The following is a 12,608-nucleotide window of genomic DNA, read 5'->3' as shown; positions in this document are numbered from 1 at the left end:
TCCAATTTAGTATCCACTGGCGAAGCCAAATCTGGCGAAGTAAAGCAACCGAACAACGTCGTGGTTCCGATGTCGTAGGCAGCGGCTGTACGGCAGAAATACCGCTTCCAAGGCGCTTCCCCGGGCCCCCTTCCAGCTGTTTGCGTGTGCTATTCGGAAGGCCCGGAATCGGCTGCGCTGTTGTATGTTGACGCACCTGCATCGTAAAAACAGTTTTTAATATGGGCCGGACAATAGCATACGACGATCATGTTCAGAAACTGATCAACGAGCTTGTTCAGACGAAGGGTTCATCGTTGACAGTAGGTGTGATTATCGGGCAGGTAAGCTGTACGCTTCATCTATATCGTTTGACCAAGCATGACGTTTGTCGTTTCTAGTTTGGTTTTCCTTTTTGTTTTCCTTTTTGTTACGCCCTTTCCAAGCAAGCAGCGCTCTTCAAACAAAGTCAGATGAAAATGTTGCGTTGTCGACATGTTTGCATTCTGTATAATGATGAAAATCGGCGTTTTGCAGTGCACGCAGCAAAGAGACATCGTGGTCCACATTGCCAATACACCTAAGAAGGATGATGACGAGTCGCAGGAGGAAGGTGACGTGAAGCAGTCGCACAAGTCTGCTGCCGGCCACGCGGATATTGAGGAGGCCTGGATCTGCCAGCATGCCAAGCAGGTCAGTCAGAAGTTGTTTGAAGCATGGCTCGCCGCGTGTAGCTGTCAATGTTGCTTATCTTTCTAAGCAGTGTGCGGTTCGTGTCATGATTTGGCATGTCGCACACGTCTGTAGAGTTAATTGGGTCACGTAGAAAGAAGCTAGTCCTGCACTGTCATATTTGAAATTCGCTGGCGTTTATATATCACATTTGTAAGTGTGACGAGAGCGTGTACTCAAAGTGCACAGATGAGCAGTCTTCCAGTTCCTTACTCTTGTGTGGAGGAGAGGGAATACACTGATGTTGAAACGCCAGCACTGCATTAGTACAGTGTGCAGTAAAGCAGTTCAGTGTAACGAAAATGAAGAGAATCAGTTACAGGAGCTTGCCAAACATATAAGGGTTGACGTGAGCCTCATTCTGCTGTGCTATAGTAGAGCCCAATATGTAGGCAGTGCTAAAGCATGCACATTATTCATGCACACTGATCCAGCTGACAGTTCGCACTGGCATAGCTTAAACAGCCACATTTGCAAGCTCCCCTGACTGATTATGAACAACAGATACGAGGAGATAGATATATGAAGCATAGTAAGCATATGTTCTAAACATTAATGGATTTTCTCTGTGAAGCTTGAATTAAAAAGAAAATTTTTTTCCCTCTGCTTTATGTTCACTCTGATAAAAAATTTGCTCGTCCCGTCCTGTCTCTTCTCTCGTGGTCGCCCTTTTTGCACACTTACCGTCCCTTTGTCATGAACCAACTCGCCCAACAACGTATCCTGAAGAAAATTTGTTTTCATTGTTTATAACATGTGACGCTTTGGGATTAAACTGGGACTATTCCAGTAACATGTTACTGGGGCAGGCGCATGCAAAAGCTTGTCAGGCTTCTTAGCATTCAGCAGTAAAGTTTTGCACCGGCCTTCTTTTAATATTAAAGAATATGCTTCCTCTAGCAGAAATTTCAAACAGTGCAACAGACTGCTGTGTTGTTTGAACGGCAGGAAACACATTAGACAAGAGACATCTAACGACAGGGATGTCGTTCCATGTCTCTTGTCCTCATGTGTTTCATGCTGCAAAGTCAACATGAACGATCACCAACTAGTCTGAACGAGACTTCCTAGACTACCCTAGCAGCTGTTTTATTGTGATGAGCAATTATTCTGTCCATAAGTGTAATATTTGGGAGTTTTGTATTGAATAAGCGTTCTATGTCAGTGGAGAATTTGGCAAGTCTAGGGAGAGTCTTTTGTGGGCAAGAGTAAAATTCTCAAGAGAAATGCAGGTGAAGGGCAAAAAAATGGCTGAGGCTTAGCTTAGGTTAAGCCTAGTCAGATGCGAAGCATATTGTCGCCGAGTTGCATATCGAGCACGCCGCTTGGCTAGACGTTCTTCACGCTCTTCATCAGTCTCTGTAGCACGCCGCAACTTTTGCTTCTCATTCCAACGAGCAGCCCTGTCTCCAGGAGGCATCTCTATCCCGTGTACGCCTAGCAGAGGCAGGCACACCCCCTTGTATACCGCCGCTCCAGCATCACGTGTTCACTACAACGCACCTAGTGGCAGAAGCAGGAAACACATTGGTCGCGACGCCTCGCGCGACGGCGCGAGCTGGGGCCCCGTTTCTCCTATGTCGTACGTCACGCATCACGTGGTCCTCCTTGGTCGCGACGCCTCGCGCGACGGCGCGAGCTGGGCCCCCGTTTCTCATCTACTGTGACGTCACGCACCACGTGGTCATCCTTGGTCACGACGCCTCGCGCGACGGCGCGAGTTGGGCCCCCGTTTTTCATCTGCTGTGACGTCACGCATCACGTGGTATGACATGGAGGTCACGAAAGGTCAATGGTAACGACACCGCCGCGCTCGAGGAGCTGGGTTGGGCTATTTTAGTATGCTTCGCATAAAATTGTAGTTGGCTAATATTGATGCCTAATTTACTAAGCCTGATGATGAGTAATTCAAAAATGCTCTGAGTTTATTGAATAATTGTGTACACAATGAAATATGTTAAGCAGTTAGAGGATCTGTCGGTAAGTCATATAGAAAAGGTTACGGATCCCAAACGACTTACAGTTGTGTGCGTCTGTTGGAGAAGTAGTAAAAAAGCACTATTATGTTTTTAACCTTAGGCACATTAGAGCAGAGTATTTGATATTTATAGCAGTAGTGTAAAGGTGAAAAGTAGTGCCATTTAGAATGTGTAGATGGCAGTTTTTTTGTTTTTTTTTGAGCAGAACAAATGTTTAATGGTGGAGCTGGTGTACAGGTACTAGGCGTGTGCTTAGAATGGATGACAGAAATTGCCGAAGCTTATTCTTGGCCTTGATCACTTAGTTGGAATTAACAATGGAGGCTAAGAGCTTAACTGCATCTGGCCTTCAAATTTTGACTTTGCTGAATACAGTGTGATGGAGGATAGTTTCTAAATATGTTCAAGAGAGCCATAATTGACGAACAACATGAATTATAGCTTAAGTACATCTTGGAGAGGCTAGAGGAACCTTCACAAGGTTGTGTTCTATTGTTCGTTTCAAGGAGCTTAGATACCAAATTTTGGGGGATGTTCCCTTCTTAATGATTCGTGAGACATTACTATACATGGATCACCACTTGGTATTTGCTTACGACTGCTAAATAATTTATAATTGAATTTCTTCTCTCACCTGTTTCGGTTTGAGAAACCGAACGATGGCTATGATGTCAGATGAGTGTAGGTAATGTGAGGCATGAAGAAAACTGCAATGTAATCGCTGCTTCTTCGCTCATTGTGATTCTGGCTCTTGAGGCAGGCTAGCTTCAGTGTTGTATTGAATAACAATGACAAATCAGCAATTGTGTCGCAGTTTTCTTCATGCCTCGCGTGACCTATACTTACCATTGACATCATAGCCGTTGCTCAGCTGTTGAAACCAAAACTGAAGCAGGTGGCAAAACAAATTCAATTTTAAATTATTTAGTGGTCATAGTACTATGTGGTGATCCATGTATAGCAATGCCTTGTGCATCATTACAAACAAGAAAACATGCAGCCAAAAATTAGATGTCTTTACTCCTTTAATGCAGTGGTGCTCAGCAAGAGTAAATGGTCCAGGGGGTTGAAGTTGACTTTTACAAAGCAGTGCAAGGATCAAAGTGTGTTCATAGTTGCACAGTATGGATACTAAACAAGTGAGACTGTGCTGTGTGTTGGTAAGTTCTGTGACTGAAACAAGCTTCCAGTGTGACTAACCCCTGCAACTGCGGACTATAGCTATATTAATACTATTTCAAAATTGTACTTCAAGCTGTTCATTTGGAGTTTGTGCTGACAGTCTTAATAATCATAACTTTTTAATTCGATATGTTCCAACTTAACAAATTTTTTGCGGTTAGTTTGGACGCCCTCTGTAACATGCAGCAGCTATTCACAAGTTATGCTTTTGTTGCGACGCTGGTGCCCTAGCTGGAAAATAGGCACGAATCTTCATTTTTTAGTTTTGATCAGTAAACAGGGCACATCTGCTTGCCTCTACGCATGACCAAGACAAGAATAGGCTAGATAAGGAGCTCCTTAGGATGTACACAAAAGAAGCCTTGACTCTTTGAATGTAAGGAAAAATTACAGAATTGTAATTTTTGTTGTTGTTGTTGCGTAGAGAAGAAAGGTAATTGAGTGATAATTTTAGATGGCAAGTAATTTTACAACAAAAAGACTACATGTCACTAAAAGGTCTGCAGTATTGTACCAACGAATAACCTCTGCAGATTTGTGCAGTGGTCTACTGGGCTACAGCAAGGGCTGGTGATACACTCTCAAGGTTAAGCTGCTGTAAAGTGAAGGTAAATACCTTCAAAAATAAAAAGGGAGACAGCTGATGCTTTAGCTTGGTTGAGCATTGCATGCGACACGACACGTGGAGATCATGGGTTCAGCTTTAATCTGTAGCACATTATGTTTTTTTTACTTGGTCAAATTATCTCTTGTTTAGAATGACTACACCATTAACTTCTCAAAAATAACGTCGAGAACAATTGTAGTTGCATTTCCCTGTGCTATCCTTGAGTTCTGGTACATCAGTATAGCTGTTGTATAGGCTACTAGAATGGTGTTTAATAAAAGACTCTAGGAAACCATGGAATCAATGGCAGCCATTGTTGTTGGAATGGAAGGCAGCTGTAGCAGTCCCATGCTATGTGCTTGCGCAGAACATGAGGTGGTGTGCATCCTTCACCTTTGTTGTCGTTTACGTGGTGTATACAACAGTTTCCAAGACTGTCGGCTTTTATATACTATGCCCATAACCTTGTAATGGCATGTGGCACGCGAGTGAAATTGCTGTATGCCTCACTTCTGGAAGTGAAGTTGCATCAGCAAGGCATGTGAAGTGGAACTTGAGAGGGGAGGAAGAAAAAACTGGAAAGGACGCTGGAGCTCCGCCTTAAGGGTATGACGAGATAGCTTTAATGGGTTAATGTACAGCCGGCCAAATCTTTAGCTGGCTTGCGCGACGACCTCTTTTCCTGCACTCCTGCTCTTTACGACGAAGCAAACTTTCGAAAAGCTGCTTATTAAGCACGGCCTTAGTGAGCCTGTGCTTAGAGTTGATATTTTCGCAAGTTTTCTCCGTCACAAGGGGCAGGAGCACGGAAAACGCGGCCATCGCGCATGCCAGTTAAAGATTTGGCCGGCTGTACGTACCAGGTGTTTCAGGGAAAACTCAAAATTATCAAACATAGGTTTTTTGGGGTAAAAATGTAGCTTTTGCAGCATAGTATTACCAGTCTTTGCAGACGCCGGAAACCCAGTGAAATGTCTTAAGTAGTAAGCTGACTAACTAATTTCTGATAACTAACTTTTTAACTATCATAGATAGGCAACTGGTTGCAGTGAGAGATTTGTAGCCGGCCGTTAGTTATAGCCATATCAGTTTTTAGAATTTCGAAAACATGATTACCCTCTCCGCTGTGGCTCGACAAAATTTGGCTGCATCCTGTGAAAATACATGTGCTTTCGAAAGCTTGCAGGCTAATCAATCCCTCCAGTGCACGTAACTAGTCGAAAAAGCCAAATTTTGTCGAGCCACAGCGCCAAGGGTTATCGCGTTTTCAAAATTCTACAAACTGATATGGCTATTACTAACGACCGGCTACAAACCTCTAATTGCCACTAGGCGCCCTACTCAACTAGCTAAAAAGTTGATTACTAAAAATTAGTTAACCAGCTTACTACTTGAGACGATTCAGCGGTTTTCTGGTGTCCGCCAACATTGGTAATACTACGCCGCAAAAGCCATATTTTTACCCCAAAGAGCCTATTTTTGAAAATTTTTGAAAGTGTTCACTGAAACAAAGTTCAAAAGGGTTGAGAATTGGGCGAGTTGGTACAAATTCATACTGCTGTGGCACGACGAGGACAGGGACGGAGACAGTTCACTGAAACACCCAGTATATGCAAAATTGGTCATTTTCTACTTTATATTCATAGGTCGCTGGGAGTCCTCATACCACTCCTGGCGCAGTGGTGCAGTGGTTAAGCGATGTGCCACCATCCCAGCAGCCACCCGTGGGGCTTGTGAGACCCAGGTTGCTTTTTCTGAGGGACTGCTCGCGACCGGTAATTAATTTAACTGCCACCTGCCACGGTGGTCAGTCTGCTCACAATCTGGAGGGCAGGTTGTGATGACGCCACAAGGTCACTTAACCTAGGTGTCCCACCTAGGTTGCTTCTGTGGGAGTTTTCCACTGAACGAGACCCTTAACGCTGTCGCGTTAAAATTTGTGCACGTAAACTTTTAGGGCACTTGGACATGTCTGGAGGACTGAATACAGTGCAGGGTCTTGTCTGTCGGTGATCGAGCTTTGAAGTAACTTGTGCTTCATGAGAAAGAAGCCTGTCTAGTGTTAATGGGTGTCTCATGCAGGATAGTGTTCTCACGTTTTAATGAGTGTAATTGGTCAGCTGTTTTTTTTTGATAAGTTGTGCCAAGAACTCTTGAGGAGTGCTAGGTGAAGCACCTAGTCACACTTTTTTTCATTTTACTTCACTCTTCTTTCCAAGGGTGATGGAAGCACTGAAATGGAGACATTAAATTAGAAACTATGACAGCAGAAGTGCCTCATTTGAAAATTCTGCGCTTGGTGTTGCTTGCTTTTGGCCTTTTCCATACTACACTAAAATATATGCTACCATATGTGCCTGAGCGGGTGCTGTTTTCTTTGTTAGTGCTCTATTTGCCTTGCTTAGAGAGTGGCAAGAAGCTTTCATAATAATGCTGCTTTAAAAATCGCCTCGGTGTTTGTTTCGTTCAGTACTCTACAAATTAAAACTTAGAAACTGGTTGCTTTTAAAGGGTCTTTGTGGACAAATAGAAGTTGGCCTGTATCATTAGGGTGCTGTGTTCTAATCATAAAGAGCCCACTGTCACTGAAAACGGAGCTATTATAAGCTAGAAAAGACCAAAGTACAAAATACAACGCAAGGAGGCGACATGAAAGATGAAACTTTGACTGCATATAGCCCGCCAGTCGCCGATCATTGCGTCCGCTTTGCTGCGAGCTTCTCAAAGTTGAAAGGCTGCACTGGGCATTTTTGTTTGTTTCTTATGCTGTCTTTTTTTTTTTTTTTTTTAGAGCAGTAGTGGTGAGTTAGACAACCACGTGGAATGGTTTGATTTCAGTTTCGATTGCGAGACTTCATCTCAAAGGCCCGAAACCCCTGGAATATCAGTGCGTGCTAGCACGGGTTTCATTTTATCGTTTGCGTTGTATTTTATGTAGTCCGCTTGATTTGTAAATGCTGAGAGTGGTCTTATTTGGTGCTTTAGGGTCTTTGCAACATACTGCAAAGATATTTTACCAAATGTGCCAGCAGATTTTTGATTATGATGATCTCAAGGAAAGCCATGCCCCCTTTTAGGACTTCTTCAGTGTTTTTTTTTGTTTTATTACTCTTACCAACCAAAAAAAAATCTGAAAAAGTAGAAACTGCAAGGTCTGCTATATATATATATAAAAAAAAAACAAGAACAGAACTCAGAACAAGTGTACTGTGCAGCGCATCCCACATCTACCTTCACTTCTTTTCCTTATGCGACTGCTTTTTCTAGTGGCACAGTAGTAATATTGCTTAACTTGAAATGCCACAGAAAGTGCAGTGTATTATGTACGCAGCTGAAAAATAGCAAGAATGGTAGCCAAGAACGTGGGCAACATTTTGTACATGTTATTTTTTTTTAATTGATTTCTGGCTCAGTGTACCAGCTTATTTTTGTTTTGCTTGTATTTTTTTTGTGTTACCAGCATATTTAAGCAAAGAATTTTTGAAAAGTTTGCACACACAACTCTGGCACTTTTTTCAAAAGTGTAACAAATAAGCTATAATATCATGCATTGCAGTGTGTGAACGTTTGGCGATTCTCATAAAAAAAACTTTCAATACACCCAAATTCGGCCATTTTTGCGTGGTATTTTGGAAAGAGTTAAGCGGTTGAAAGAACTGGCATTCTCTTGATTCATGAAGTTTTACTACCTGCGTGGCACAGTCTTTTTATACGCTTTTTAATGCAATGCATCCCTCTTCTGTAATTATTTGAGTCAGTTTAAAGTGTTACTAAGGGGAAATGCTAAGGGAAACAGGAAGCTGTGGTACATTGATAGATTTTCTTTTGGGAACCCCATCAGTGTTTCCTCTGTGTGAAAACATGATTATGTCAGTGAAAAACTGAATTGGAAGTTCTCTCTTTCCTCCGCCATTTACAGCCTCATGCAAAGTGGGACAAGTGTTCCCTCATTTTTGTGCATAATCTTCCAGTCTTTCAGTTAATCATAGGAAACAAATGCTAATGAAACTAGTTGGCATGCCGATCAGGTGGACTTTTGTTATAGGATAATCTCATCCGATCACAGCAAAAGTTTGGCGTGTCAGTGTTAATCCAAGTAAGTTTCTCAAGTCTGGATGTTCCCATGCATGTACACACAAAATTTTGCAGCCATAGGTTCAACAGTTCTTACACTGTGAATTTTCTCCATGGTGTCTGCTATGGCCCTCTGTTCCAGCAGAAACATGCAACACTTTACGATGCCTATGTAGTTAATAGATATGCAGCACAATCAATATTTAAGTCAAAATTACAAGTAATCTCATGGTAATGCATGAGAAACTTGGGAGTTATTTAGTCGCTGGGAGTAGAAATCTGATTTAGACAAAGCAGTCTGATTGGAAGGCTGCTCAGAATGCCCCTATTGTGATATGGTTCTTGAAAAGCGGACTACATGAGAGTACAGTGAGTACTCTCTGAGCTTCAGTAGTGGTTAAGCTGCAGAAGTGAGGTGCCTTTTAAAGTAATTTCGTGAAAGTCAAATGTGTATTGTAATGTACGCTGGATCTGACAAGATTATTTCAACAGATGGTGCTACCATTCTCTCTACCGTGCATCATGCTTAGAGACATAGTAATCTCAATGTTCGGAAAGAGTGCTAATGACACTGAAAGCTTGTACTGAAGCTGCTGCGAATGGCAGCTGAGCACAGGCTAACGGCTGTATGCGAAGCAAGCGACGCTTTACATTTTTGGTATTTTAGCACCTGTCATGCTCCCTTTCTTCTTTATTGATGGTACTTGGTATGCGCCCGTTGAAATAGTGTTTCATATAAAAGTAAAGTACTAATAATTTCTGGCAAAACAGTTCCTTGACTGAGCGCAGTTATTGTAGTGGGGGCTGCACAGTCTCTCTCTCTCTCCTGTCACTTTTACATAATTTTTTAGAGCGAAAGCTCTACTCCTTAACCAAAGCTGCAAAAGCCAATTCATCGCTGAAGCCTTGATCGTGACCAAATAAATAAACAAAGAAAATAAATATTGCCGTGACTGGGATTTGAACCCGCGGCGTTGCAAACAGATCAGCCTTGCTGGCCGCTGTATGAGAGCACTATGCTATCGCCGCAGCCAGTCACGCCTCGTGTTAACCTGCAATACACTCTCGCCCTGTGCACTGCACATAGTCATTTTTGTCAACTTCCATCTGTGGCGCGAACAGATCAGATCAGCTTAACCTTGATCAGAGCTTAACCTGAGTCTAATATCGTCGCCAGGCATGCCAACGAGTCAGCAACGCAAAACCATGAGCCAGTCAGGCTAACAACATGCTTTCGCACGTGTGCTCGGTTTAACTACATTAAAACCCTACCATTTATTTACTCTACAAGCTTTGTGCTCACTAAAAATTACATATTTGCATTCTTGAGACAATAATCTCTGTCCTGCTGAGCCTAGCATTCTCCTTTAGTGTCCTTTTCAGTTAGGTATTCTATATATGCTGACAAAAGGTGGGATACTGTTATTGGTGAAGTTTTTTTATCTGCATTTGTTTACATTAGTTGCCATGGAATCCACTTGCATCATGCTTTGGATAGAATTGTGTTTCATTTTACACTGAGTACTTCTCATTTGTGTCATTGCAGGTAACACGCATGCTTCCAGGAGGCATGGATGTGCTTGGTCTGTTTGCTGTGGGTACGCCTGAGGAATTGGCAGCTGTTCAGACCAAACTTAGGCAGGTAGGTTGTATTTTGGGTTTGTGTCTGCCTAGAAATGGCCACAGTCAGTCACTTTTCTTCTACCAGGTTGTGCTGATTGATGTCCGCCTAATAAAGAAGCATGGTGTTGGAGCAAGTGTTTCTTAGGTTGCATAATCATATTGTACAGTTCTTTGCTGGTGTAACTAATAGTGAGCATATTTATGTTTTGTTGAAATGATGACTTCATGTACCATATTTACTCGCATATTGAACACACTTTTTTTCCCCGAAAATCTCTTCCTGTCTGTTCTTAAATAGGTTCACGTAGCTACGGTATGCATTCAAGGACAAACCACCAACTTGCCCACCTTTCCCTGTTGTCTAAACAGAGATGCCCTTTGTGCCACTGCGGTGGCTCAGTGATTATTGTGCTCGGCTACTGACCCGAGAGACGCGGGTTCGATTCCGGCTTCAACAGTCGAATTTCGATGGAGGTGAAATTCTACAGGCCCTTGTACTGTGCGATGGCAGTGCATGAAAGAACCTCAGGTGGTCGAAATTTCCGGAGCCCTTCACTACGGCGTCCCTCATAGCCTGAGTCGCTTTGGGTTGTTAAAGGGACTATGAAATAAATTTATTGAGATTACGTAAAGATAGGCAATCCATCACTCGTCACCCCAGCTCAAGAATTTTTGAGCTAGCATCAATAACAACGTAGTTATAGACGATTAAAAATCACGCTCCTCCTCTCCCCCCTCAACTCGTACGCGCGGGGCACCATAAAAAAATAAAGAAAACAGCTCCGGGACTGGGCACCGCCCATGAATAGGTCATTCGCTGACGTTCGGTTTACGACTTCCGGTTTCTCCGGTCTCTGCGCTTTCTTGGCTCCCGAACTCGCGACAGAAAAAGGCGGCAGAGGTAAATTGAAAACATGTGCGGGGAGGCAATGCCTAGCTGGCTCGCGCTTGCCCGAGGTGGTCGCGCGGCGGCTCGAGCAGACGATTTTCACCGCTACCGGAAGTGTGCCCGTGATGTCGTAGCTGCTGTGGCTCGAGCGAATGACAGCGTGTGGTGGCCTGCCGACGTCATGGGACTAGTGGCGTCTGTTTTCCCGATTTTGGTTTCAAAATGGCTCCCTACGAAGAACCAAATGGCCCGCGAATTTAAAAAAACACGATTTTTAAAAATTCATAATAAATTGCCGGCTCAGTTCCGAAGACTCATACTTGGTGTCAATGCTTCTGAGCATCACTTCTAACATTTACGAGCGGCTTTTAATTCTTTGCATGGTCCCTTTAAACCCCCATAAACCAGAAATCCCTTTTGTGACCAAGTGTGTTTTCTACTGGTTCTTGGATTCCTCACGAGCTGTCCATCCTTTAGGGCGAGATAGAAAAGACCTGACATGGGTCAAGTGGTGCTTTACAGATTTGCATAGTTGTTTTGACATTCAACAAAAGAGCAGTTGCTAGCACTTGCTAGCATCATTAGGACAGTGGCAAAACAAAGGGGAGCATTTATTACGCAAGGGGGAAAAAAAAGCTTTTTTTGACAAGCAAATTGCGGGTGTGTTCATCATGCCAGTAAATACGGTATATGTTGGCTCTTAAGTGACTGGTAACTATGTAGACAAGAAAACTGCTTTCTGATGCTTGACCTGTGGCCTAGTTTCTAGTCCGCTAAAATGGTGTAGTAAGATATGAAAACTTTACCTTGTTGACTAAGACAGGTGTTGCAGCACCACATACTATTAAGCTTTTAGGATAAAGCATATATTTGGCATAGCTATTTCTGGCATAATAGAAAGGGAAACAGGTGCTCTTTTGTTACTTCATTCTGTATAGAGGCCTTGCATTTTGCTAACTGAGGTAAATTTTAGGTTTAATCCGCACGCACGGACACATACACGTGCACGCACCCACGTGCACGAACATACACATGCATACTCCCTCTGTATATAACTTCTTTTTTAAAAGATTTGGTTACTGATGAGGTACAATGTACTGCCAATGGCTGGAGCTTAAATTTCGAACCCTTCACGACAATTTGCCGAGAGCTGTCTCAAGCTAAGAATGCAAAATGAACGCAGAAAACTGCTTTTAATGTGAACACCTTCATATTTTATGTAAATGCCAGTGTAGCTCCAGGCAGTGTTTTTTTTGCTTATATAATGACTTATATACTGACTTCGCTTGACATAAATGAGTATAAAAGGTATAATTGAGACCCTGAAAGCAGTGTAGAATCATAATGTGAACATATGAGGACTTGACAGTAGTAATTTCATATTTAATGGTGGAATTTTTTTCTGTGCAATCTAGGCATGTACCTGAAAAGGGCCTGAACATTGGAAAAATACCCTTCCACTGGATATTAACTTGTGACTGAAGTGGGTGTAGTTCTCATATGCAGTGAAATACCACTTGTACAAGTGCTGCTTGAAGAAAGT

The 12,608-nt window shown here is 42.8% G+C and overlaps 1 protein-coding gene across 1 annotated transcript in view; it reads left to right on the top strand.

Annotated features, from left to right (window-relative positions):
• The first annotated feature begins 25 nt into the window (after nt 1-25).
• The window catches only part of LOC149351675 (protein odr-4 homolog), a 55,580-nt gene continuing 42,997 nt past the window's right edge, over nt 26-12,608 (top strand). The window contains exons 1-3 of the mRNA XM_089581024.1: nt 26-323; nt 517-672; nt 10,100-10,195. Of these exons, the coding sequence (XP_089437150.1) occupies nt 222-323; nt 517-672; nt 10,100-10,195 (354 nt within the window). The 5' untranslated portion in view covers nt 26-221. The remainder of the gene's footprint in view (nt 324-516; nt 673-10,099; nt 10,196-12,608) is intronic.

The sequence above is a fragment of the Amblyomma mixtum genome, chromosome 3 (assembly GCF_055824585.1).
Source record: "Amblyomma mixtum isolate Tamu chromosome 3, ASM5582458v1, whole genome shotgun sequence".
Classification (NCBI taxonomy): domain Eukaryota; kingdom Metazoa; phylum Arthropoda; class Arachnida; order Ixodida; family Ixodidae; genus Amblyomma; species Amblyomma mixtum.
Note: the sequence above shows the minus strand (reverse complement) of the source record. Positions and strands in the feature narration are given on the sequence as shown.